This window comes from Equus asinus, chromosome 7, assembly GCF_041296235.1.
Source record: "Equus asinus isolate D_3611 breed Donkey chromosome 7, EquAss-T2T_v2, whole genome shotgun sequence".
Classification (NCBI taxonomy): domain Eukaryota; kingdom Metazoa; phylum Chordata; class Mammalia; order Perissodactyla; family Equidae; genus Equus; species Equus asinus.
In genome coordinates this window covers 67,925,281-67,949,056 of record NC_091796.1, presented here as the reverse complement: position 1 = coordinate 67,949,056, position 23,776 = coordinate 67,925,281, and the positions used below count along the sequence as shown (strand labels likewise).

The following is a 23,776-nucleotide window of genomic DNA, read 5'->3' as shown; positions in this document are numbered from 1 at the left end:
CTACATTTGTTTTAAGGACAGGAATTCCTCCATCTCTCTGTTTCCAGAGATGAGAAAGGTGCCTTACAAAGGTGTGCAATGCATTTTTTCCTATTCCTGCTCATCTGGGTTCGCCTCCTCCAGGTTCTCTGTGACCTGCAACACGGGATGTGCTATAGACATATCCATCACTAAGCCCTGCCCACAGTTCCTGCTGGCCCATTTGTATCTTGTGACTCCCCCATCCCCAAGCTCTGCAATAGCTTACTCAACTGGTTATCAGTAACTGATTGAAGAAGAAACAATATGCAGGCTGGTGTGACCAATTCACTCTTTCTGGTACATCTGAAGTAAGAAATAGAGAGACTCTACTTATTCAGCATAGGTCCTAGAGCTGTACGTCATGTGCAAGCAGAGAAAGCCAATTGGAACAGACTGAGAAGCAGAGATGAAAGAAACAGTGTAGAGTGATTTTAATTTTTATTTTCTGGTCTAGTCCTAGTACGACCTGGGTGTACTTCTTGTCCTTGAACGGCAATGAAACTGCCTCTCGCATTCTCAGAATAAATACTCCTTACTTAAAGCTAGCTTGAGTAGATTTTTCTAAACTACTGATTCACAATTAGGACAAGAGACAAATGGTATAGTAAAAAAGAGGTTGGGTTTTGGAGTCTGGAAAATGTGGGTTCAAATCTAGGCTCTGCTACTTATTAGTTATAGGACCCTGCACAAGTCATTTAACTTCTCTGAGACTCTCCTCATCCATAAAATGGGGCTAATAATACCTACTTGAAGTGTTCTGAAAGTACTAGAGAAAATATGGGTAAAGTACTTATGACAATGTCTGACACACAACAGTTATGCAATAAGCAATAAATACTACTAATAATATTATGTATTTGTAACCACAGTTGCTGCAATCAGAGGTATTTTAAGTTTATGGTTCAAATCATGACTAAATCATACCAGGATCTACTCCTTCTTAGGGAACATCAAAAAAAGAGTAAATCTCATGACTTCGAAAGCCATTTAATGCTGTCACAGAAGAGGGGTAAAACATATCCTATTCAAAGAACTGAATCTTCATCTTCATTCGTCAATTATTGTCTGGTAAACAACTCATGAAAAGTTTTCATTTAGACCAAAAGTATAAATGATTTGCTTATAAAAGAACTCATAAATATGAAGAATAGTAAAGTCTCAACTTTTCCAAGGTTGCTTACCTGGGAAGTGTAGTAGCATAAGTTGAATGACTCTAAAGGTGGAGTGAATGGAAATTTATAAGGTCCACTAAATGCAGAATCATCCATTGCATCAATGCTACTAGACGTCAGAATGGCAGAGTCAAGAGAAGTCACACAAGGATGAACTAGAATATCCTGAAGTGGAGATCCATTGGTGGGGAGACTCAAGCTGATGGTAACATTCGGCATGATTCCTTCTAAATCACACTGCAATACAAAAAGAAACAGATATTACCAAGATCTTAGAAGCATACCGCTTCCGGGTGAGGCTTTTCTGAATTTATCTGAGTCAATTTCCACAATGTCATTCACTTTTCTCTCAAGTTATGGGTCTCCTTGTTTTCTGTGTTCTGGTTAATGGTTCTATCATGCTCTCAGACACCTATGCTAGAGACCAGGAGAGCCTTCCTAGAGCCCTCTGCTTACATCTAAAACCCTTAAAAAGCTATTTTAAATCCCTAACTTCTCTCCATTCCTGTTGCAAACACATTTTACAGGCCCTTATTATTTCTGCTATAGCCCTCTAAATGTATCTAAATTTGCTTTCCTCTAATCAATCCATTCTCCATCAGCGTCAGTTACCTTAATGAAAGAAAACTCTAAGTATATTGTATCCATGCTCAAGAGCTTTAAATAGTTCCCCCTCCGTGTTGAATTACTTTTAAAAGTCTTTCATTGTTTGCCTCCCATCTATCTCTTTAATCATTTTCTACCCTGTAACTTAGGCTGGAGACATAGTGGATTCTTGAATTTCCCTGAATAAATCATGTCTTATACCACCATGCTTTTGTATGAGCTAGTCTCCTCCAGCTAGAAACTTTTCTCCTCTTTGTAAACTCAGCTCATTTGATGCTTTGTGTGAAGCCGTACGTTCTGTATCATCATCTCCACAGCTCTACCTCTGCCATGTAGAGAAGCCCAGGATCTTCTTTTCCTCTGTGGTCTGTGGTGGTTTACCAGTAAGAGGTACTCATGAGAGACTTGGAAGGTAGAAGCGAAAGGGAAGCCAGTATTCTTGGAAGGTCACGGAAGCTGAATATGACAGCTTCACAGACCTCTCTGAGCTCCTGCTTTAAGGCTACAGTGGCCAGATGCAGCACTTTCACAGACCTTTCCATGCATTCCTGCTTTGAGGTTGTAACACAGACGTAGCGGCTTCTCAGACTTCTCCGTGAACTCTGGCTTCTCTATCTACCTCCAGTCTCCAGACTGGAGTCATTAGCGGCAATTTCTGGAAGGCTGCAGCCAGAGGATCAGAGACTTTTATTCTCTCAGCTCCTCTCATACTTGAGTAAGCCCTAATTCCTATATTAATATATACATTTTTATATTACATATAATTTTATTCTTTTATATTACATATATTATATGTAACTTATACATATATATTATATTACATATATTAATATATTACACCTTTACTCCCATAAATCTTGTAGCGGTTTCTTTTCTGACCCACCCAGACTCATACATCTTTTGTGTGTGTGTGTGTGTGTGTGGTAGGGTAGTCAGGTTCTTCCTTTGTACCTCAACTCTTTTTTTTTTTTTTTTTTTAAAGATTTTATTTTTTCCTTTTTCTCCCCAAATCCCCCCGGTACATAGTTGTATATTCTTAGTTGTGGGTCCTTCTAGTTGTGGCACGTGGGACGCTGCCTCAGCGTGGCTTGATGAGCAGTGCCATGTCCGCGCCCAGGATCCGAACCAACGAAACACTGGGCCGCCTGCAGCGGAGGGCGCGAACCCAACCACTCGGCCACGGGGCCAGCCCCCCTTTGTACCTCAACTCTTAACTTGACATTCACCTCTATTAAAGCACCGAATTAAAACCAGCCAGTTGAGCCATATAAGGCTTACTGGTAAGTTTTGTTTGGCTAGACCCGCACAGTGTTTTAAGTCAGTGGAACTCAGTAGGTATAATGCTTAGCTTCACAGGCAAGCAGCTGGTTCGACTATCACATACACAGTCCGGATCATATAATAACTGCCCACCCCCACCAGTATTTCTCTGTGCCCCTGTTTGTTTCCCTCTTGAAGCTTTAAGTTCTTTGAAAGCAAGAAGTGTTATATTTTTCTTTGTACTTCTAGTGCCTAGCACATTGCTATTGCAAGTGACACAAAAAATGTTTGCTGAATGGATATCTTTTTCTAATTATGGACCCTATCTTTGTTTTCCATTCTAATATAAATGTTTCAGTTTTTTATGTTTTACCTGCTGCTTGACATATGCGTGAACTCAAAAATATATCTGCTACACAATGTAAGCACTTAGAGAGCAGGCAGGCATTATGAACAGTACCAAGTATAATCAGTGCCTTATAAAGGTCTTTTGGTGTCCGTTACAAGAATGTCCATCACATTTGAAAATAAAAATGCCAAACAGCCTAACTATAAACTTAAAAATATGTGTTTCAACTTTTAAACCATCTGCTAATTCACTCTCTATATGTGAACTAGCAAGAACAAAAGAAAAGTTTCGTTTTTTGACAGATATTTATGGAGATAATAAAAGGGGCAAATACTAATAGCAAATACTGTTAACATTTTTAAACATTCAGCTTATATTTATTAAATTAGCCTCTAACAGTCTAACATTTTAAAGGAATCAGAAATATGCAACCATTAAGGAAACCACCAACAAATTATCCACTCCTGAGGCATTTAATATGCTAGATCACCAACCATTTACTCGGGAATGAGGATATCCATTCTAGAATAAATCTGTCCACCACCCTTTATACCAATCTAACATATGTATAGCTGGACTTGTAACTAGGAATCATAAAAAGAAAAGGGACCTAGGAACTTACCCGATTTTAAAAATGAGAAAAGATTCAAAAATTTGTGTGACTTTCCTAAAGACACACAAAGAATTAGTGGTGGAGTGAGGACTAGAACTTCAGCCTACTAGTTTTTGGTTTGCCAGGTTTCCTACTAGTACTAAGATAAAATGAAGATAACTATTTCCATCTACAACAGGCTTCACAATAAAACTCCTTTAAACATTAAGCTCCTGAAAGTACTTAAAAAAAGTTTGCCTAAGAGTTGTACTATTTACATACAAGCTTAAAGAAATATTTAATACATGGGTTAAGGTACATCCCCATTCTTTTTATTTTTAGAAGAAAGTTTTTTAAAAAAGAAAGTTCTCCATCATGATAATTCGCATCAGACTAGAAATAGAAACCAATCCAAAATTCCCATAAGCAATAAACTAGAGTCGGCCTATCAGTGAGCTGAGACATTTAAACACCAACCATATTAATTAGTAGTCAAGTATACATAACATATTCCCTATTTATTGCCACAGAATGAAAAAAAAGAAGTGGTGAGTTTTCCTACTGCTACTTCACAGAACTTGTGAGAAAAAAGGATTCAACTACTTTAAGACTTATGAATGACATAATTCACAAACACCTCAATTTTGGAGCTATTTACATTAGTTTTTTCTAATAAAGTTAATAACTGGAATGTATTTTTGATCATGATGGAAGTGAGTAAAATAGACACATAAAATCTTAAGTCACTTTTAGGGTTAAAATTAAGGAAAAGAAAGACCCAATTTGTCTGCCAGGATTCTTCTAATTCTCAGTTCTTAAAATCTACTTTTATCTATATCATTTGTACATAGCCAATCGACATTAAGTTTGATATGTAAAAAGTTTTATATTCATAAGTGCAAAGAGTAAAGGAAGATATTAGAAAAATAAAGACATTTGAGAATATTATTAATATGCACTTGTAGAAATTGTACTTGGAGGGTTTTTATTTTTGATCATGTTCAACATGGCACTGATCACTGCTGGCTGTATTGTTATTTCTATTGTCTTTTCCTATTTTCTAACCTTCTCTCTCTCTCATCATTTGATCTACGGGAACCCAATCACCAAGCTGTGAGCCATTCTTAAGTAGCCTGTTGAGAAGTCCACATGGAAAGGAATTGAGGCCTTCCACCAATAACCAGCATTAACTTGCCAGCCATGTGAGTAAGCCACCTTGCAAGTAGATCTTCCAGCCCCAATCAAATCTGTAGGAGACTAAAGCTCCAGCCGAAATCTTGATTTCTTGAGAGATTTCACACTAGAAGCTCCCAGTTAAGCTGCTCCTGAAGTCTTGACCCACCGAAACTAGAAGGGTAAATGTTTACTGTTGGAGGAATGTGGCAATTCATTACACAGCAATATATAACTAATACAATTAGTAAGAAATGCAAAAAGGTAATATCACAAAATTTCACATGAATCTAACATTCAGTGACTGCTGTTTCTAATAAAAATCAAGAATGTCATACAACAATGTAAAACAAAGTTAGCAAATTTTACTTCTCTCCACAGATGTTAAATGGAATGATAAAACAAGTAGCAGAGAAAAATCTCACCTTGCAAGTGACAGCTCCATCAACTTGCCACGTATCTGCTACATCCCGTTTATCATATTGCATGGATTTTACCTTTTCAGTGATTGAAATAGAAACCTGTGGTTTGCCTTTGTATGTTCCAGCTTTCCAGGCTGGCTGTTTTTGTGGATGAGTCACAGAAGCAAAATTAATACTATCCAATGAATTCTGTAAATTGGCATCTAATAAAGTTCCAAATGGACAAGCCTGTAGAAGCAAGTCAGGCAACTGGCTCAATTTTGTATTTAGCTCAGTGTCATTTTTTTGACCTGAATAAAGAAAATCCTGTATTCCAAAAAGAAGTTCAAAGCCTTGTGAAATTCCACTAATGCTAATTAATGGTGGACGAGGGGACAAAGTCTGTTCAACTAGTGGAACACAAGCATATATCATGCCATTCTTCTGAAAAGCAACAACTGGCCAGAGTTCTTCACCTCCTACTGGGAGTCCATAGATGGATGTTTTATTGATGTGTGAACAGCTATCACGACTTTCCACGAAGTCCTTATCATCATCCAATAATCTAAGTTCGAAGAGTAGTGCTTTAAGAAAGGGATCATCTTCAGGAATAGGCACATAAGTTGCTCCATTGAAGACTTTGGCTCGTTTTTCAACAGTTGGATACCGTCTGCATTATGAAAACAAAAACATCATAAATGATGCTTCCAAGTAAAATAAAAATGGAAGAATTCAAAAACCAAAAACAAACCCAAAACACAAGGCAGACAGTAATATCCACGAAACACACAATAACAAATACATACACACAAACACCACAACCAAAAAATATTTTATTACATGTTAAATTTCTACTATAGTAACTGTTGCATACTTTGTATATTATTTCAAATGATAAAGTGTCGTTATCTACTTTTGAAAATAATTCAATTTAGTTACTTTTTTAAATAGGTGGAGCACGTGGTTCTAATTCAAAATCCTAGTCTCTTGGTCACTCAGATTCCTGCCTGGTTGGCAAGAAGTGTACATCTGGACACATTTTAGGCATCTTTAAGGACTTTATTTTTCTGACTCCATCTTAGTAGAGTAGATCAAAAGAGGTGGTTCAATTTAACCCTCCACAATCTTGGATTCACTAGTTGAGATGATACAGTGTAAAAGGAAGGTTTTATTCTACTCAACCTATAGTGAATAACAGGTACCCAGAGTCTTCTTGCCAACACTTACAAAATTATGTAGGAGCATTTTAGTAATAAAGGTTTATGGCTATGGCCCTGGAAGATACGATGAGGTAATAAAAAGAATAAAATCTGAATAATCCTTTATGGTTTGCAAACTCTAGGCTGAAAGGTAAGTTACTATTCATCCTTTTTTTGGGGAAACAGAATAGAAGATGCTTTTGCTCATTTACAGAAATGTTAGATTGCATTTTCTTAGTTAAAAAAAAAAAGTACTTTCCCCGCAACTAGAAGGACCCACAACTAAGATATACAACTATGTACGGGGGGGGGGGTTTGGGGAGATAAAGCAGAAAAAAAAAAATAGGCAACAGTTGTTAGCCCAGGTGCCGATCTTTAAAAAACAAAAGTACTTTCCCTATTCCTTATTCCTCCACTCCAAAGTACAGAACAAAGTCATCTAATGGCTATTAACTTCTGTGTAAATCACCTAACTTCCCTAAATCCACTTTCTTATTTGTAAAATAAAGGAGTAACTGAAGAACACATCAGCAATTCTCATCAAGGATCAAGCACACACCTGGCCAAAACAATTTTTTTCACTAATACTACTAACAAAACATCAATGTTTACTAATAATTTTAAGAAAGAAAAACAGGAATGTATTCAAAGTTATCTGTGTACTAGGAAACCTCACTCATTTACATTCTGATGCATTTTCTTGATTGAGAAAGGGAAAGAATTAGCCAGCATGCCAGTACTGGCCTAGCAGGTGAATGTCATTTCTTTCTTTGAGTCTCTGGATAAGAACAGCTGAGAATTTTGGACTAATCTCTAGTGTAGTGTCTTATCCTCTAGCGATCTGGAGGATAATTAAAGTTCTTCTTAAGTGTAAGAATCTCATGATTGAATGTAAAGATAAGAAGTTAATCTGGGCCTTATATGATGCCTCAATATGTACTCAAAATATATTTTTGTTCAAGGACTCATCCTGTCATTTTAGATTTATTCTAGGCCTTTTCTAAAATAGGTCTCAAACCTTAAACAGTCCTACAACTATGCGGTACAATACCAACCAAAGCCAGACTTAAGCTGATACTATTACTATCTATCTGACAGCAAACCTCTAAACTAGAACCTAAAACAAGTTCTGTTGTGGGGAAAAAGTAGTCAGATACAGGAAAGATCATGTGCCTTTTAAATCTTAAATGACGGCCATTATCCTTTGGCATATATGTGGATAATATGCTACAGCATATCTGTTTATCTGTTTAGCCCTAATACCAGTCCCAAGAGGTCAGAAAATTGAAAATAATAAACCTTAACTATTTTTTTCAATGGTACAGAATTAATAAGTAACAAATGAATTATTTGAACCCAACTTGCTGTTTCCATAGAGATGTTGAAGAGCCCACCCAAACAGATGTGAATTTTTCTTCTGAAATATTCTGAGCACAGTGGGAAAAAATTCTGAAAACAAGTATGACTTCTTCAAGAGACTTATTTTATAAGCAGTAAAAAATCTTACCTCTATGATATAGTAAAATAAGTTACAAAGTCACAGATATAAATACAGTATGGTATTGGTCCAAGTACAGATACATAAACTAATAGAACTGAGACATACCAATGTTTACACGGAAGACATAATAAACTACCAATAGCCCCACAAAACAATGAACAAAATATGTACTGTTTGGAAGGTGACGTTAGGAAAACTGGCTCACGGTACCAAGAAAAACAAAACGGGATTCCCATATTAACGCCACATCCAAAGATGGACTATAGATGGACTAAAGAGCTAAATATAACAGATAAAATGATAAAGTTAAGAGAAAATAATGTAGGAAGATATCTTTGGGAATTAAGGGTAGGAAAAGACGTCAACAAATCCCCCGGAGCACTAAGTACTTTGATCGCAATAAAATTTGTGATTTCTGTTTAACGAAGGGCAACATAAAGTTGACAATGATAAATTAAGAGAAAATATCTGTAATAGCTAAAAATGACAGAAGACTAACAGCAAGAATACACAATGAACTCCTGCAAATTAACAGGAAAAAAACCAGCAACTCTCAAGGAAAAAACGGACAAAGGAAATGAATAGGTAATTCACCGAAGAGGAATCCCAAAGAGTTAATCATTGCTACAAAGAAATATGCAAAGAAAAATAAGATACCTTTACAACAATACTGGTAAAAATCGAAATTAAGTGTTAGGAGGAAAGGAGATATAGGAACCCTCGCTCACTGCTGGTGAGAGTGAAGACTGGTGAAAGTATTCTGAGGAGCTAATTATTTACCAATATTTAGTCATAATCAGCAAAGATATGCCCCATGGACTTTTTGAGGACATCTACTGTAGCACTGTTCTGATGGGTGAGTTGGATGCAAAGGGGGATAACATCACTAAGGGAACAGGATAGGTACAACGTGGAGGATGTAAACAAAGGAGTACTACAGACCAAGGAGAAGCAACGGCCTAGATCCGCACTGCTCGATATAGTGGCCACTAGCCATATGTGGCTATTTAAACTTAAGTTAAAATTACAGAAAACTGAGTTCCAAAGTTACAACAGCCACATTTCAAAAGCTCAATAGCTACATGTGTCTAGTGGCTACAATATTAGATAGCACAGATTTAGAACATTTCCCACGTCTATCATTGCATGGATGATTCTTAAAAAGAGTGCTGAGAATCTAACAAATGTAAGAAAAGGGAATGAAGTCTATTGCACACTTAATTATGTAATTTGAAAAATGCACACACAAAGATGGAAATAAAAGGATAGCAACAAACATGTAAGTTACCTGTGGCGGGGAGGAGAACGGCAGAAATAAAGATATATATAGGGCAATATATAAGTAAAACGTGGAGGACCTTGGATGGACCAATGAGGCTGATGAACTACACTAAGAGATATTATTAATCTCCTTACTTGAGGTCCAGTACCAACAAATGTAAGCCCAGGTATCTTGGGGGAAAATGGTAAACTCCAACTCTTGATGCCCTCAGTAACGAAAACTTTAGGTTGCAAAGAGGGAATTTTTCATATCCATATTGCCAACCATTTTACATTTAAAGTTACACTCATCCTTATTGGCCTCAATCTCAATTCAGAGCTACGCTTCTTCACTATAGAGCTTTCCTCAGGGAAGAATGAATTTGATGTCAAGAAAGAACCATCAATAAAAAAAAAAAAAGAAAGAAAGAACCATCAATAGTCACTAAGAATAAAAGGTGAAACAGACTACTCAATTGCCACCCACATGAGTTATGGTATTGTTCTCCTCACAGAGGTATTTCGATAAAATATGGCAAATTCCACAAGTGGAATCAGATCAGTTTACATAATCCAAGAACAAGTGAAAATAATTTAATTTTTTGTACTTTTTCAATTTTCTTCAACAATTAGGAACTTTAAACTATTTGGAAATTTAGGAATGAAACATAATAAGATGACAATAGCCTGATACTGCTCAGCAAGGATTTTCCAGAAGGACGAGTTAAAATGTCCTTGAATGATTTTTATTAATGAAAGTAGAAAAATCTGAAACACGTTTAGTGGTAAGTTTTCCTTCGTCATCTCCACAGCAATTTTAAGCAGGTGGAGTTAATTTTAAGATACGGTAATACTAATTTTAGAAAACACATAATACTTAATTTGCACCAGGAATCAACTCATTTAATTCTCACAAAACTTTGAGGCAGTATTATTGAAATCTCAATTTCACAGATGAAATAGAGGTTAAGCAACTCGCCCAAGGTGGTGGACCAGGGGCAGACTGCATCACAAAACTATGCTACACCACCCATCCCTCCGATGCAGCATCCCCTAGGATTCAGACTTGCATTTACCTGGAGAATCTGACGGTGCCACACAGTAGAGTTCCCGGTTCGTGGCTTACGAGCCACATCGCTCGCTGGGCCATGATAAGCCACTAACGCATCAGCCTACTCTAAGGTGGCCCCGAGGAAGAGCGCAGACCGGCTTTCTCAGATGGGCTCTTCCCAGAAGTCCCGAGGCTCGCTCATCCTGAGCCGCCTTCCTCCTCACCACAAACAGCTCAGGCTCAGCAGAGAAGCCAGCCTCCTGCAGGTGAAGTGACTACAACCTCTGAGTCCCTCCTGGCCAACACATACCACAAACATCTCTGCGAATCCGCAACCAGAATCTGAGAAACTGACTAATCCGCAGCAACCCACGTACTTTCTTCCTCTAAAATCCACTTCCGGGACGGTGGCCCGCAAGGATCACGGTTCCTCACGCGCCTGAACTGCGAGCCTCTCTGCGGTCCGCCAGCTGCTCGCTTCCCTCGCCGGCCCCTCCCGACAGCCAACCAGGCGCGCGCAGGTCCACTTCCGGCGTACGAGGCGGTGACAATGGGAGCGGCGCGGGCGGCGCCGGGAGGCAGCTGACAGGCGTCTGCGGCTTCGCTTCATGGCCGCTCTCCCGCCCCGCCTGGGCTCTGTGGGGAGCGGGGGAGCCTGCGGCGGCCCGGAGCCGGAGCCGGAGCCGGCGAGCCGAGCGGGGACGTGTGCGCGGCGCCGCTGAGGCGCAGCATGTGAAGAGGCAACGGCGTCCAGCGCGAGGCGAGCCTCTCCGCCGGCCGGGATGGCTACGACGGCCGAGCTCTTCGAGGTGGGTCGGGCGGCTCTTCGGGGAGTGGCAGGCCGGGGGTGCAGGCTGCGGGGGGCGGGCAGAGGCGCAGGCGTCCGCCTGCTGCCCGGAGCAGCCCTCGGAAGAAAGGTGCGGACACGAAGGGGTGGGGCGGCGGCGCCGGTGTCCGCGCGGGCGGGGCGTGGACTGGGGGAGGGGAGGCTGGGGGACCTGGGGGCGGTGGGCAGGGCCGCGAGCCCGGAACTGGAGGACTGGAACCCGCGGCGCTCGGGCGCTGGGAGATGCCCGGGGGCTGGGCCGTGGGCGCTGACTCAGGGAGCGGAAGGAGGGGCGGGAGCCCCGGGTTGGGCGAGCCCCGTCTTGTCGTTTGAGTCCTCGCGTGGTATTCTAAGGGGGCCCGCGAGATCGGGGCGACTGGGGGTTCGCGATGTTGAGTAGGTACTCCGTTAGTAAATGTCAGAAGTGGCACTCACATGCCTGCCAGTTTACTCTTACATTCGAAAAGGCTGAAGTATTTCTTAGGACAATAAAGGCCTACTTAGCCTTTCAGACTGGAAGGAGGCAAGACTAAAATCAACATTTGTGTTTGGGTCTTCAGGAATTTAAGTGTATTATAAAACCACCTCACTGCCAGCTAGAGAATCCTTAACGCGTGAGACAGTGAGCATTCTCATGTGTTTCCTTGAGCATTTTCAGTCTAAAACTTAAAATTTAATTTAGTAAAATCCAATATAAGGAGCTGTGATGTTTGAGATAATAGAATAGGGAAATTCTAACTGGACCACCAAGCAATGACATGTATAAGGGATCTTCTTTTGTGAAAGAAAAAAAAACAGGTGTGAAGAAAAAGGAAAGAAAGACCCTTTTGGTGTGTGCTTGTGTTTCATGATGAGTAACAGAAGTGTAATCATTGAGAAGACTGCAGTTGACAATAGAAAATTTCTCCATAAGTGCAGATTGGATCCTTTTTCTGCTTAAGATTCAGCAGGATTTTTTGGCTTAAAGGTTGAATGCCTTAGTTTTTCTAGCAATTGGGAAGTTTTCATTCGTTGCTGTTACTATAGTTTGGGTTTCTCTCAGCTTTTGGATAGATAATGCTTTTGTTGAGAGTAATAACATACTGTTATAATAAATTGTAATAAAATAGTGATTTGTGAGTGAGGCATTATAATTACAAGAAAGAACTTGGAAATATTAACTGCATTTCCTCAGATTTAAGTGTTGGGAGATGTATTGCATTCACTTCTCTCATTCCAACATTGTGCCATCTGGTTATTGATTGACACAGGAGCAGGGAGAGGCTCTTTCTGCTAAAAGCTTTTACTCTGTGTTCCTGGGAAAGATACTAAGTGGTTCTGTAGTTCCTTGTTCTATTTTTCATATCTTATAAAGGTAGAAATCTATTTATGAAGTTGAGATCTTTAATTTACTTAGTGAAATACGTGATTATACAGCTATTAATAGAAAACTGTTATTTTGTCGTACAGTTTGTAAGGCATTAACCTTTGAGTTAATGAATTCTGCTCCACATTCCCAATTGTGTTTCGGACTGTATTATATCTGTTTTTGTTTAAATGTTTGACCATAGGAGTCCATATAACTTATTTGAAAATATATTTGATTTCTGCCCCCCCCCCCCCCCGCCCCGGGTGAAGGAGAGGAGGTAGAGAAATATGTGTGTATATACATATATATAAAATACATATATATGTTTTGCTTTCTAGGGTCCTGCTATTTAGTAAAGTAGTTAAACCAAATTAGAGTTTACCTTAAACTGAGTGACTCCAGTTATGCACTAGCCAGTAATATTCATTTACTGACCAATGATGATAGAGACAGACTAGTCCTGTGGCCAGAGGGTTCATAGAGCAACCTTAAACATGCTTCTGGATCTTAACTAATGTCACTTTCTCTTTCCTGACCATACGTAGCTTGTTGCTTCATCAAAATTAAAAGCATATTACATTAATAGTTACAATTAAATGTTAATAGTTACGATTAAGAAATGTATGTATCTTTTCAGCCCTATAATGGACTCTACTCTTGAATAAGTTATCACCTCTAAGTGAAAAATTGTTCTCTTTGCTTTAGAGGGAGGAGGGAAAACGCAAAAAACAAACCTCAGTCCTTGCTGCCATTTCCTGTTGCTACTGCCATCTGATCTACATTGTAGGACAAGTCAGGGAGTGTCTTTTCTGCTGCTTCCCTTTCTTAGTCACAGCTGGAGAACTGTGGGAAACAGAGGTCAGGATGTAGTCAAGGATATTTTGTTTTTACGCATCCTGGTTTTAATGCACTATTAAGTTGAATTGTGCTTTCATTTTTCCAGCCTGAAAAAGAGGTTAAATCTATACAAAGTTATGCTTTGAATCCATGAATTTTCATAAGTGTTAACTCTACTTCTTGTAAAATCTTATTAGTCCAACAAGACTTCCTTTTTTAACATAAACATCTTCACACAACAAAATCAAACTACAGGATATTTCCTCAGTTAATAGAAATGATTTAGTAGTAGATGATTCAGTTATTTTAATAGTGTGGATCCTGGAAATTGACCAGAATACCTTCTTAGTTTCAACCCTAGGTGACAGATCTTTCTAAAAGGATCTATCTGTAGTGTTTCTAAATGATTACCTCAGGATGAACATTCTAAACACGAATTCCTATGTGGTTTGGATTAATTATGACCTCTACATATAAAAATCGACTGGGGTAGTAAATTCTTTTTCCCCTGTCGAAAATATTTCTCTCTTCTCTTACTGCACTGCTGAGGACGTTGTTTTCCCTTCTCAGGTGCTGTTTTGCTCTCCTGTCATTCTTCTGGAGTCTCTACTTATCTTTGGGCAAGCTGCCTTTATGGGAGTCTTGTTTGTTAACTAGAGTCAATCACCTGTTCATTCAGCAAATATTTGTTGACAAGCTATTAAGTTCAAGATAAGGTGACAAAATTAATGAGGCTGCATGTCTCCAAAGGGCATTCCAGAGAAATAGTAATCCTATGAGATGTGCTGCAAAACAGCCCAAACGGTACAGAGGCCAAATAAGTTTTGGAAATGGGTATACTTTGTTTCATTAGAGATTTGCAATATATCTTAGTATGTTAAAGATTCTGAAAAGTTCATTTCCCAAACTGTTTTGACCCTAAGAGTTTTATTTTATACTGCTTGTTAATTTTGTGAATTCCATGGAACATACTTTGGAAAATGTTGAATTATACATAGAACCTGCCATTTATCGTGAAGTGGGGGGAGAGAAAATGGATATATAACTACATACTCTTGAAATAAAGTTATGAATGGTCTCAGAGAGGTCTAGATAAAGTACTGTAGGACTTGAGAGGATGGGAGATTACCTCTAGAAGTGGGAAAGGATTAGGAGGTGGCATTTGAATGATATACAAAAGATAAGTTAGATTTGAGTTTGTGGAACTGGGTGGAGGGACTTTCCAATAAAGCATACAGAAAAGCCAGGACATAAAGGGCGGTAAGTGTAGCCCCTGGAGACGAAGAAAGAGTTCATTTTGGCTGCAGTATAGTATGCATGAAGAGGAGTGGCATGTAAAGTAAATTGGGTTTTAATTGTGGAGGTCCTAATGCCAGGATTACGAATTTGATTTTTTTCTTTCCTGTAAATAGGTGCCTTGATAATAGTGTTTGAGGTCAGGTAATTTGACTGTGGTGACGATAGCTGTTTGACTTTCAGATTAGAGTATGAATAGCCAAGAAGACATTTTTGCTCACACACATTTCTCTCTCTTAGATTTTCAAACTAAGTTACAAAAGCTATTTAAACAGACTTATTAAAAAAGATCTCTCTTGTTCAATTACTAGCTAAATATATATTAATGAAGGTGAGATATACAAGTAAGGAGCACTCCTTTACCTTCAGGGTGTTGAAATGCTACTTGTTTTAGCCATTATTAGCTGTTAAAGAAGTGTTTATGGAAACTGGCTACCAAGTACAGCATCATGTAAAGGAGAAAATGTATTCCTTCAGCAGGTATTTATTGAGTGCCTTACCTACTGTAGGTCAGAAGTCATTCTAGGTACTGGAGTTGAAAGATGGTTTTGTTTTTTTTCTTCTCCTCCTTCTTCTCCCCAAAGCCCTCGAGTACATAGTTGTATATTCTAGCTGTAGGTCCTTCTGCTTGTGCTATGTGGGATGCTGCCTCAGCACGCATGGCTTGATAAACAGTGTCATGTCCACACCCTGGATCCAAACCGGTAAAACCCTGGGCCACCGAAGTGGAGCGCCCGAACTCAACCACTCGGCCACGGGGGCCGGCCCCATGAAAGATGGTTTGAGTTAAAAATCTAGTTGGGGGAGTAAAAGGAGAAGAACTCTGTTTCTTCTCTCAACACTCTACCACTTCTCTCAATACTTCGCTTCTGACACCAGATATGTGAGGGCTTTTCCCACAGCTCACTTCAGTTTTCCGGCAGACACCAACTGGGCGTCCTACAATTCAGTTCAATTCTGACACTGTTCACCTGGAGTTAGCATCAGATCCCACAAGCTGAGCTGCCCCAGCTGATGGCACATGGAGCAGAGACTAGGTTTCCCTGCTGAGTTGTGCCAAATTGCAGATTCGTGAACAAAATGTTGATTATTATTATTTTAAGCCACTCATTTATTGGAGTGGTTCTTATGCAGCAGTAGATAACTGGAACAGGAGCTGATCAACTTATCTACACCAAGATCCAGTAGACTTCTACCACTCTTAGTAGAGTGGTTGGAGGTAGAGGCTTAAGAGTAATAGGGTTACGTTTGATATTTTGTATTCTGAGTTCTCTAGTCAAACCAATTTGGAAGTGAATTTTTGGAATGAGTAAGTCCTTACATTGAGGTTAACTTATTGACTGCACGTGTGTGTAATTACTGTGAAATATTGAGTCCTTGGCATGCTCAGGAAATTGGCTAGTCTGGTGTGTGTGTGTTAGAGAGCAATCTGAAAGATTGATTTTTACTGTTCTCTTAATAGTGGGTCCAAGTTTTATGTAATACTCACCCTCAAAAAACAAAAAAATCCAAAAGCTAAATGAAAGTTCTGGTTAGTTGAGTGGTATATAGTTTAAAAGTTTTGATTGTTAAAAGTTTATGTATATAAGATATTTTAAAAACTTGAGCTAACTTTTCTGATGCTATTTTCTTTCCTTGGAATTGAAGTATGAAAATAGTAATAAGAGAATATAGCTAACTATATACATCTTTGGTTACTGAGGACATAATCAAAAAAGTAGATGATTCCTTGGATTCGCTTGCTTAATTTTATCCCAGAGGCATTTATTAAGTGCCTGTAAATATGTTTAATGTGTAAATTTGTAAATACACTTAATTTGATTTGAAATGCTAATGGAAGATTATATAAGAGATTTTAGGTGATAATTTTCATGGTCTTTATATGATTTTAAAAGACATCAGAGTGGGAAAACCTCTGGGCTACAATACCAGTTTAGTACCTTGAGAAGACTTAAATGTTGTTTCGCCAGTTTACTTATGTATAAAAATGAGATGAAAGGGTTGGCTGAGATGATATTTAAAGACCATTCTAGTTTAAAATTTTTAAAGTCTAATTCTATAATTTTGCTGAAACTGGTATAAAAATTACGGTAACATTCTGTTGCCTTTCTCTTTTGGGCATAGAAATCTCATATTACTTTACTGTCAGAAGTAAGATATATTCTGTCCTGCAGAGAGATTTTGTTTAAGAGAATCTAAAATATTTTATAAAATTCTAAAGTACCACATTTAATAGTCTTCAAAATAATTCTGCTAATATGGTTAATTGGCTAATTTTATCATAGTTTGAAGAGCTGGTGTCCCCTGCAAGATTGAATTTTAAAGTTGACTTTAGTTTAAAAAAAGTAAAACTATTCCTCTCATAGTGTTGCAGGTAGTTTTCAAAATTTGCCTTAGTTGTATTTAAGCATCTTAATGTGCTTTATCTTTCTATGTTCCCATAGGTAGAATGAATCCCATTTTGCTAGCCTGAGACAAAATGAAACATTTTCTGGTGCTTTTCAAAAAAATCAATACTCAATAAATATAATTTGTTTATTAATCTGCCATGAAGCACATAAAGAGTCTCATGAAAACCAAATCAAATGGGGTTAAAAAGCAGAGGCCAAATGTAGTAAAATTCATTTAGTTTCAGTGCCAGAATTGCATAAGACTCATATTTGGTTTCTATTAGAATCTTGGATTTAAAGCACCATAGAGTGCCTATTCTTTATTTCTGGGGTGTGGGATGGTAGTCTTTTTGGTTTTGGCTATATGGATCAAGGCTTGATTTTTCAAGATCCTTTGCAGGGGATTTGGCTGTGGCCCCAACTAGCACATGTTTTGATTTATTGTGCATCTATGGTTGTGCTCAACCTTGTTCTGTTGACCACAGCTGGAAAGCAAAAGAAGTGTATGACAGATCCTGCCCTTGCTTTCAATCTAAGTGTGGAGAAAAGTGAAACTTGCAGAAGTTATGATGAAACAATAAATGGCAAAATGAAAGTAACATATTGTTCTGTGTTGGGATTTGAATTTTTAAGCCTTATGAGGGTTTAAGAGTGAAGAAATTAGGGGAGATCATGTATGGGAGGAACTCCTCAATAATGAAATGGGAATTGAGCCAGGCTTTGCGTAATTTATAAAGGTGTTTGAATTGTTCGAGGAGAAAGGGTATCCTTGTGGGATGAGTTACCTGCTAGCCACAGGTGAGGAAGCAGAAGTAGCATGGGTTTGAAGAGAAGACTGCAATAGGCTGATGGTAGTATGGCTGTTCTTTTTGGGGTCCAAAGAAATTTAGGTAGGTTGTGTCAGATAAGAACCTTAAAGGGTAGACGTAAGAATGTGAACTTGGTAGTTTTAGAATTGCATAGAGAACTTTCTGATTAAAAGGAAGTAATGTTTTAAAGATCAGTTTAGCAGTGGTATGCTCAGTAAATTTAAGGAAAACACCTTATAGGTAGTACTTGAACCCATGGATTAGCTGGTTTAACAGGACACAGAAATACTTTTCTTTGAAATCCCCTGAGCCTTTTACCTAGGCTAGGGGAAAATGTTATAGTTTCTTTGCATTTGTGAGTGGTTCTAACACATTGTATTGGATCTATTTTGGGGAAAGATAGTATAAGAAAATATAAAAGTTAAGTTCGATTTTCTCAAAGAAACAATATTAAATTAGGGATTTATGTTTCTGTCCAAGGGCTTGATGTTGAACTTTTAAGAGAAAAGTCCACAAACCCCACGTTTTTCTTACGATTGGTAGCATTTGTAAAGAATAAGAAATCAGTTTAACAGAGCAACACAGTAATCAATTAGGTAAAGTTGGATTTAACGTGATAGGATCTTTGTAGCACATACTTGTTAGATTTTTGTTTTTATTTTGGCAATTTTTGCTTTTAATTATGATAGTGAAACAGAAGGTGAAGATACACTTTTGTCAGGTTCATGAAATTCTAAAAGTTTTTTGGGACTTGTTTTATAGGTATCTTTGAGAATCCTCTTGGGGGGACTTGGTCATTTGGAAGTCATAGAATTTGTTAATTTGGCTTTTTTCTCATTGTAACTGCATTTGCAGCAAGGTTAAGTATTAGAAAGCAAGTTATTGGGATTTGGTTTTATAAGCAGAAAGGTTTTTGTTTTATTTTTTGCTTTTTTGGAACTTCCATTCCATTGGGATCAGTAGTTGATTTATCTTAAACCTTTGTAAAAATTTGATTGCCTTTGAGGGTAAAAGCTGCACTTTGCTTGCAGGACACTATTCTCTTCTAATTTTTCCTCCTCTGTCTCTGGCCCCTCCTGCTTTGTCTCTTCTGCTGGATCCTTTTCCTCCCTCATCTCCAAATGCTGGTATGCTCTTCTCCTTTCTAGGTGATCTCATCCAGTTCTGAGTTTTCAATAACTCTAAAATTATGTCTAGCTCCAATTTCTTCCCTGTAACACAAACTTATTTTCCTATGTGCTCTCCATTTTCACTTGTGTACGTGAGAGGCTTCTACAACAGATCACGTGCAGAACTCGTTCCCCGCTTCCTCTTCTCTTTTCTCAGTCTCAGTAAATGGCACCGCTCACCATTTACACACTTGTTCAGGCTGCAAACCTCTGTGTGTAATCATGATTCCCTTTTAAAATTTCTCTCCACGTCCAATCCATCAGCAGTTTGTATGAGTACAAATGTCATGAACCTGACCTTTAAAATGCCATGAACCTGACCATTTCTCAGCACCCCCTCCACTGCCACTTTCTTCTGAGCCATTATCATCTCTTGACTACTACAGTGTTACAGGTTGAGTCCTCTGAGAAGCAGACTTTGAGACAGACTTTAGTGTGCAGAATATTTATTAGAAAGTACCCTTGGGTTGAATATCTGGGAAGGGCAGGGTGAGGAAGAAAGGTTCGGCCTATAGAGTAGTAGAGCTTTATAATGCTGGCCCCCATGGGGACTTCTGGAACTAAAATGACTTGTCAGAATTGTTCTGCTTTGGACCAAAATGGTCAGGCCTTTATATCTCTATCTTAGTCAGTCATTGGATACAGACCACATTGGGAAAGGTATGACCTTGGGTGAAGTGGCTTTCTGCAGCAGAGGAGATCCATGAAAATACTGCCAGGTGAAGGCAGTCTGCTGACAGCACTGCTAGCAGGTAGGGCAAGTCCCTTCTTTGAAGGGAGATCTGGATGACACATCACTGTGTCCGCCACAGACCACCCCTGTGCCACTAGACTCTACTTCTTCATATACATTTGGGGAGTTGCTCCTCCAGCATTCCGGTTGGGGTTCTTATCCTGGAGAAGCATTAGGTGAGTGGGATGAACTACATAAGGCCCCTACTGTTACAGCAGGTCTCAGCTTGCAGTCAATACTTGTCGTTTCCCTCTACTACTCTCCATTCTAGCTCCCCCTCAGCTTTAGCTAGTACTTCTGTTACTCTTGGTGGCTTAACTGGTTTCCATACCCTTCTTAGGCCAGAGTTGCTGCACTTATCTATGGTCAGAATTGGTCAAAGGAGTATGAAGAGATCCCCCGTGAGGTGATCTGTGTGTCAAACATATTGTTCCCTGCACCCATTGTGTAATTGCAGTCCTGCCTCCTGAGGATAAGAGTCAATTGCTCCTGCCAGAGATAGTCACTCCTCTTCTTGCCTTTTATTCCCTGGATATAAGCCAAAGTGCCTAGGCAGCACCTGTAGTATAGTTTAATGGGATTCTTATTATGTTCTCAGGCAAAAGTGTTCTTCCTTTGGAGATCAAGACCTCTAGCCCTGTAGATCCAAGAATTGCAGGAATAGCAAGTATAAATTGGGAGTCACGATAAGCAAGTCCACTGATGCTTTTACTCCCTGTTCCCAGACTCATGTGTTTTTCCTTTTGGGGACACAGCATCATATAAAGGTTTTTAATTCGGAATGTATACTGCATCTTGAAAGATAGTGCTCCATCTTTGTAGAGTGTTGTCTTTGAACTGGTGCTTCAGCTCTGCCTTCAGCTGGCTGTTCCTGTGCTCTGTCAGACTGGCAGCTTCTGGGTGGTGGTGTTTGTGATATGACCAGTGGATCACCTCCTTTGCTATAAAATGGGTCTCTTGGTTTGATGTGATATGTAGCATCCCATGCCGGGGGAACAAACACTCACTGAGGAGAGGTAAACCCAACTTGGAATGTTTCTCTTCCTGTCAAAATTAATTACTTTTCCAGAATGGAAAGAGCCCATTGTAGTCAACTTGCCACTACATATCTGATTGGTCTAATTGAAGGATAGGCCTGTTTTAGGGGCTCAGAGTTGGTCTCTGTCACTGTTAGGCTAGATATTCAGCTTTGACAGTAGCTAGATCAGCCTTCGTAAATAGGACCTCATGCTGTTGGGGCCATGTTGTCTCTGTACTGTATTCACTCTCTTTATGTGCCCACTGTGCTAATGCTGGGCAGAGGCTGGTTGATGTCAGCTGGCACAGTCGTTTTGTCTACTTGGTTGTTTAATTGTTCTTCCATGGTGGATGTCCTCTGGTGTGTGCTGACAAAAGTGTGTGATAGAAACATCTTCACACTTCATGCCCACTCTCGTCTATCTATCCAACATGCCCCTACCACAGACTTCCCTGTCCTCAGACTTACAGTCTTTCTCCTCTGATAGCCAGACCCTTTGCCATTGTGTGTGTGTCCGTATATATTCTAACGTCAGGTCAGTTCTCTGTCCACCCAAGAGGATGACCAGGTGTATTTCCTCAAGCTATACCTATTGGGAGGATTTTTTTCTTGCCATTGAATTTCAGGGCCACCTCTGAGTGAGGCTGTAATTGTAGCTGCTGTTCATTTTCAGTTGGTACCCACTTGCCTAGCAAACTCTCTGTGAACCAAGCTCAGGCTTCCTCCTTCTTCATCAGCTGGTGGTAAGAGATCCCTCATATGGCCGTACTTGTGAGTTGAGGGAAGGGGTGCTAGTTCAATAGTGGTGGAAGACATGGGAGTTTGGGCTACCTGCTTATGCAGTTTACTTTCTGGTCCTGTTTATGTTTGATCTTGCGTTTACCAGTTCCATCTGATGGATCGTTCTTGGGTCCACTTGACACAATGACTTGGTGAGTCTTTTAGAACCTAGCTCATGTTGTATAGTTCTGGGTACATGGTCCCCTCATGTCCTGTGGTCAGGTGTGCCATCTCTACCAGGGTCCAGTAGTACGTGAGGAGTTGTTTTTCAGAAGGTGTATAATTCTCTGCTGCAGATGGCATGATCTTGCTTCACAATTCAGGGATCTGTGTTGTGATTAGCTCACTGGGGCTTGCCAAAACTCCACATGACATCGTTTCCCAACACTGATACCTTTGATACTTTACTAAACACTGATTAGTGTTTATTAAACACCGTAAGGTCTTCTAGGTTATATGGCCCTCACTTCTGCAGAGCCATTTTCTGCTTTTGTGTCACCTGTTATATGTGCCAGAGCAGGAGTGGAATATGCTGCCTCCAGAACCTGAAAAAGTCTACCGCATGTTATGTGTCTTTTCTTCTAGTGGGAGGTGCAAGGTACAATAATTTGTTCTTTACCTTGGATAAGATGTCCCAGCATTCCCCGACCACCATAAAATTTTTACTGATTCGGTGTGCCCTTGAATCTTTGTGTAGTATATGTCCCAGTCTCTGGGACACTTGTGTCTTACCAGTGCCCCTCCAGTGTGCTCACCGCTTCTTGCTTATTTGACCCAATTAGCCTGATGTCAGTTAGTATGATGGATCAATAAGGTGTTCTGCAGGATATCCATATGGTACAGATCATGTTATAATAGAGGATAAAAGAGTTCACACAGTTTTGAAGCAAAACTGTAAATGGGTACTATTGTCAGTTCTATGTGACTGTGAACTGTCAGGGATAGAAAAGAATATATCCACCAAATCTTTGGCCATATACTGTGAGGCTGGGAAATACTACATCTAGCATGACAAATGTAACTGGGGCTACTTTTTGGTTGATTTTGAAGTAGTTATCCTCCAGGATTTGTCTGGTTTCTGCAAAATCCAGACTGATGAATTAAATGAGAAAAATGATGGGTAACAGCACCCCTGCATCCTTTAGATCGAGGATTGGCAAACTTCCAGCCTGTGGCATAGATGCCTGTTTTTAAAGTGTTGTTGATGTACAGCCATGCCCATTTGTTTATGTATTGTCTATGGCTACATTTATACTACAAAGGCAGAGCTGAATGGTGGTAACAAAGACTGTGTGGCCTGCAAGCCTAAAATACTATCTGGCCCTTTAAGAAAAAATTTGCTGATCCTTGCTTTAGAGCTTTAAGAGTGGCACTAATTTTTTTGCCATTCATTCCCCTTGATTTACTACCTTGAGTAGAGAGAGGCAATTTCGGAGACTTCTACTTGGACTTCACCACTATAATAGCTCTTACTCTATATACCAAGGACCCAATGTGGGAGTTGCGTCACCCATCAAATATGTCTATCCCTGGTAATACATTTGCAGACTGGGAAAGTGGCCGCTAGTTGGGCTAATGGACCCATTGGAGCGATGGTGAGCTGGACCTTGGCTAGGAATCTGTTTGTTACTTGGCACCCATATGTCTTCACTCTTTTGAGTCCATGATGCTTTGAGTTAATCAAGTATCAATGTCAGCTAGGACCCTGTCTATAACAGAGCTCAAAATGTTTGAGTATTCCCCTTTTCCTAGTGTACAGTTACTCAAGTAAATTGTTGTACCTCTTTTTAGGGGAAGGAATAGTAGAATCATTACTGCATATATTTGCCAGCATATTGCAGAGTCCTTCCTCCTGGGAACGTGGTCTTTTCTTCAATCCATAGTAGGGAATATATCATAGAACCTCCCACAAGATCTTGGTACAAGCTCTGGACTCTCACTGCCTCCCTTGACCTCATCCGCAGCTATTTTCCCCTTCAGTCACT

At 39.4% G+C, this 23,776-nt stretch overlaps 2 protein-coding genes across 5 annotated transcripts in view; one reads left to right on the top strand and one right to left on the bottom strand.

Moving 5' to 3' along the window:
- Window positions 1-11,090, bottom strand: part of AP5M1 (adaptor related protein complex 5 subunit mu 1) — a 44,906-nt gene extending 33,816 nt beyond the window's left edge. For 2 of the 4 annotated variants that reach the window (XM_070513679.1, XM_044773640.2), the window contains exons 1-3: window positions 10,611-11,070; window positions 5,599-6,244; window positions 1,203-1,430 (exon numbers count right to left, since the gene is read on the bottom strand). In XM_070513679.1, coding sequence (XP_070369780.1) covers window positions 1,203-1,430; window positions 5,599-6,244; window positions 10,611-10,684 — 948 coding nt within the window. In that variant the 5' untranslated portion in view covers window positions 10,685-11,070. Of the gene's footprint in view, window positions 1-1,202; window positions 1,431-5,598; window positions 6,245-10,610 lie in introns of all 4 variants that reach the window. The other 2 variants (XM_014850722.3, XM_014850723.3) reach the window with 2 other exon arrangements.
- A 164-nt stretch (window positions 11,091-11,254) lies between these two features.
- Window positions 11,255-23,776, top strand: part of EXOC5 (exocyst complex component 5) — a 50,863-nt gene continuing 38,341 nt past the window's right edge. The window contains exon 1 of the mRNA XM_014850721.3: window positions 11,255-11,394. Coding sequence (XP_014706207.1) covers window positions 11,368-11,394 — 27 coding nt within the window. The 5' untranslated portion in view covers window positions 11,255-11,367. The remainder of the gene's footprint in view (window positions 11,395-23,776) is intronic.